The sequence below is a fragment of the Emiliania huxleyi genome, assembly GCF_000372725.1.
Source record: "Emiliania huxleyi CCMP1516 chromosome Unknown EMIHUscaffold_1422, whole genome shotgun sequence".
NCBI lineage: Eukaryota > Haptophyta > Isochrysidales > Noelaerhabdaceae > Emiliania > Emiliania huxleyi.
The window spans coordinates 1-4117 of NW_005201173.1; the positions used below are offsets into that span (position 1 = coordinate 1).

At 67.6% G+C, this 4117-nt stretch overlaps 1 protein-coding gene across 1 annotated transcript; it reads right to left on the reverse strand.

The window, feature by feature from the left end:
- Positions 1-23: 23 nt before the first annotated feature.
- EMIHUDRAFT_122677 (hypothetical protein) lies at positions 24-2936 on the reverse strand (the record flags this gene model as incomplete). Its single annotated transcript, XM_005787403.1, has 8 exons — positions 24-149; positions 671-682; positions 993-1058; positions 1124-1271; positions 1324-1359; positions 1520-1740; positions 1999-2025; positions 2292-2936. Coding segments are annotated over 8 exons (1281 nt in total), but the record flags the coding sequence as incomplete, so codon positions are not given.
- Positions 2937-4117: the final 1181 nt, after the last annotated feature.

Sequence of the window (4117 nt, forward strand, 5' to 3'; positions counted from 1 at the left end):
GTGTGAAGAGACGCTGCTCACACCCACAGCTGCCGCTCGAGCACCTCCACCTCCGCGGCCCTCGGCGCCTCCGCCTCCGCCCCCGCCCCCTCCGTGCCGCCGGTCGACTCGGCCGCGGGCGCGGATGCAGAGAAGGACGCCGCGCGCGCCTAAGCTCGGGCGATCTCCGGGCGATCTCCGGGCGATCTCCGGGCGATCTCGGGCGCGAGGAAAGGGCGCCGAGTCGGTCGAAGCGCGCGTGGTGCTGCGGGCGCTCGGCGGCGGCGCGGAGAGAGGGTCGACAAGGGTACCCACGATGCGGGAGAGGGTCTCGGCCTGCTGACAGACCCGCCGAGATCCGCCGAGATCCGCCGAGATCCGCCGAGATCCGCCGAGATCCGCCGAGATCCGCCGAGATCGTGCCTGCTTGATTGCTCCTCCGGTGGCGCCGTCGCGGCCAGTGGCCAAATCCTGCTCGAGCATCATGAGCTTGTACAGCGGCGTGTCCTCCGCGGCGGGCGGAGGGCGGCCTAGTCTCGGCCGATCTCGGCTGATCTCGGCCGATCTCGGCCTAGTCTCGGCCGATCTCGGCTGATCTCGGCTGATGCCCCGCGGCGGGGCGGAGTTGCGGACCTCCGATCGTCGGCAGCGGCGCGGGGGCGATCAGCAGCGACATGACGCTCTCCCGCACCTCGTCCGCGACCTGAGGTGTGAACGAGTCGAGGCGTGAGGGGCGGGAGGGGTGCGCAGAGCCCCGTCCTCTCCTCGTAGCTGCTGCGCGGCCTTGAGTGCCTCCTCCTTCCGCTTGTACGACAACGACGCGAGCCGCCGGTTCACCTGCACCAGGTAAGGTGAGGTGAGGTACACTTCTCCACACCACACAAGGTGGTGGGGCAAGGGCCAGGCAGCCCTCGCGACTCCACGTCTAGACGACAGGAGCCGCACGGCATTCAAAGGGGCGAGGTTCGGGGGGAGGAGAACCATTTAATCATTGATGAATCCGGCCGGCTCACCTGCACCATCTCCTTGGTCGAGAGCTCCTCGCCACGCGCGACGCGGCTCCGCGCCTCCTCCACCGCCTAGGCAATGTCTAGGACATGTCTAGGAGATGTCAGGGCGCGACGCGGCTCCGCGCCTCCTCCACCGCCTTGTTCTCGGCGACGAAGGCGCGCGTCGACGCGAACAGCGCTTCCTCCACGGTGTCGAGCGTCTGGAAGCGGATCCCCTCCCAGACCTCGTCGCCGCCTCCGCCCCCCAGCAGCACCTGGGACGGGCCGTTCTTGGCCGCAGACCTGTGGACAGAGGATTCGCTGTCGGCGGTCGGTGGGAGAAGAATGCTGCGACCTCTCCTCCGCCGCAGACTTGCGTGTCGGGTCGCGCCTAGCCACAGTAGAGACACGTCGACAAGAATGGGAGGTCGCGCACAGGCTCGGCCGCGGCTGCTGAGGCTGAAGCCGAAGACGCGGCGCCCGAAGGCCCCTTCCGCAGCCCTCCTCTCTACTCCCCGCTCCTCCCGGCTCCTCTCGGCTCCTCTCGGCACCGGAAGCGACCCTCCCGCAGCACGCCCCGCGCCTCGGCGAGCGCCTCGAGCCCAAAATCGTGCAGCAGCGGCGTGAAGAGGTCGGAGGAGCGATCGACGAGCAACACGGACACGTTCCGGCGCCCCGCCGCCGCCGCCTCGCCGCCCGCCCCTCCCGACGCCTCCCCTCCGGCTCCCGCGCGCGCTGCCGGCGTCGCCGCCACCAGAGCCACGCCGAGCGCCTTGGACAAACGTGCGTGCGCTCAGGCGGGTTTACGTGCGTGCGTGTGTGCGTGCGTGCGTGCGTGCGTGCGTGCGTGCGTGCGTGCGTGCGTGCGTGCGTGCGTGCGTGCGTGCGTGCGTGCGTGCGTGCGTGCGTGCGTGCGTGCGTGCGTGCGTGTGTGTGCGTGTGTGTGCGTGCAGGGAGAGGGAGGCGGGTAGGCAGGAGAGGGGAAGGGAGGGAGGCAGGCAGCTTTAGCAGCGGCGAGCGCCTTGGACACCGGGTGGTCACGCGCCCGGTACCGCACCTATGAGGATGAGTGTCGAGCTCGTGTGTGTGTGTGCGGCTCCAGCGTGACGTCCTCCTCTGCCCACCACCCCCAACCCTAAACGCGCCGGCGTCCACTAGCCGGCGGGCTGCTCTTCGCCTCGGTGTCCCTCTGGCACGGCCGCCATTTGGGGTGCCTGTGTCGCCTAGTTGCGCGGGCGTGCCCCTCTACCCCTCGTGTAGGCTCCCCCGCCACCGTCGTGTTGTGTTCTTGGTTTCTATCCGCCTTCTCTCTTATCACCGCACCGACGGAGTCGCGTCACCGAGCAAGGCACAGAGCTTGGCGAGCTGCTCGGCTGCATGAGACACGGCCGCCGCGCGCTCGCCGCCCGCCTCGTCTTCGCCCTGCAGCAGCCGCGCCTCGATGTTGTCTTCGTTGAGCGGGGGCGGAGGCCCGTACAGCCGGCGGAGCGCGGACGGCCGGTCGAGTGAGAACGCGCCGGCGTGCAGCGCCAGCGCCTCCACCGCGACGCCCTCGCGGAGCGAAGCGAGCGCACCGCCGGCGGAGAGGACTCGCAGCGTGCCCCGCAGCGGGCCCGGCAGCGCCGAGGAGACCAGGATGTGCCTCTTGCCTCCGTAGAGCCGCCGGCGCGTGGTCAGCTCCTGCTCGAGCGCAAAGACGCTCGACTCGGTCGGAGCGATGAGGTAGACGGCGGAGAGGTGGGCCGCCATCGCCGGCGGCGCGCGCTTCGCCTCGGGCGCGAGGATGTGCTCCACCAGCGTGATGTTGGCGTCCGCCATCACCTCAGAGAGCCGGCAGCAGCGGCTGACGACCCGCCGCATCGTGTCATCGAGCAGGAGGACGGTCAACTGGTCTTCGCCGGTGACGCCACGCAGCGCCGCGAGGATGGAGGCTTGGAGCGTCTGCCGGACATCGTTCTTCTGCGCCATGGAGCGCGAGCGCTCTTGGCAGGTGTGGTTTGCGGCCGGCGCCGATAGAGCAGAGAAGAATTTTGACACGGCGTTGTCCGTCCTCCTCCGGGAAAGGTAACTGAAAAGACTGAAAAAGAAAAAAGATAGGGATAGAAACAAGAACACAGCGCGCGGCCTGTGTGTGTGTGTGTGTGTGTGACTCTGCGCAAGTTGCGGATACACCCTGGTCCCCCAGGTGTGAACGTCACGTGTGAACAGTCTCAGTAGCCACTGTGAGTACAGCCGTAGTGTCTGTGAATAGTGAGGGGAGCGAGTAGATAGCCGAACGGGGGTTTTCCCCGACCTCCCCGAGGTCGGCCTGCGACCTCCGAGAGGTCTTGCGCCGCTAAGTTCCGCCGCATATGGCGTTGCCTTGGCTGCTCGCAGCCTTGGCGGCCGCGGTCGACCCGAATGGACCCACATTCGCACCGCCTCACCGCCCGTCCCGTCCAGCTTCGCAGTGCCTTGCTGATGAGCCAAGTCGCGCTCCTCATCTCGCTTGCCTTCAACCAGTGCAGCGTTTGTCCGACAAATACCAGACAAATGCGACTCGACCAGTTTTGCCCTCTGCCAGTGGCGCAGCCGCTCAAGAGCCCGACGGCAGTCGACTGGCCTCCAGTTCGAAACCCGACTCGCGCGCTGGCTCGCCAGAGCCCTCGCCTGAGCCCTCGCCTGAGCCATCGCCTGAGCCATCGCCTGAGCCATCGCCTGAGCCATCGCCTGAGCCATCGCCTGAGCCATCGCCTGAGCCATCGCCTGAGCCATCGCCCAGAGCCTCAGAGCCCCCACCTCTCCTTTTGGACCAGCCGCCTTGTGCTGCGCAGCAACCTTGTGACCGCGCAGCCAACACCACCACCGCCGCCAACTGGACTACCATCATCTCGTGGACGCCCCTCAACCAGGACACAGGGGGTCATGTGCCTGCGGGTGAGGACGCCGATGATCCCAAAGGATGCGAGGTCGTCCCTCGTGGCGGCCCTAACCTGTCGTCCTGCCAACACGCCCTCGATCTGTTCCGTCCCGAGACCGTCATCTCTTACGACAAGGTTCGTTCGCAGCTGCAACGTCACCAGAGCTGGAGGCCCCAACCACGTCGACTACGACTTTGTGCGCATCATCACCGACAGCGAACGTGGCTCCAAGTGCCTCCTTAACTACTT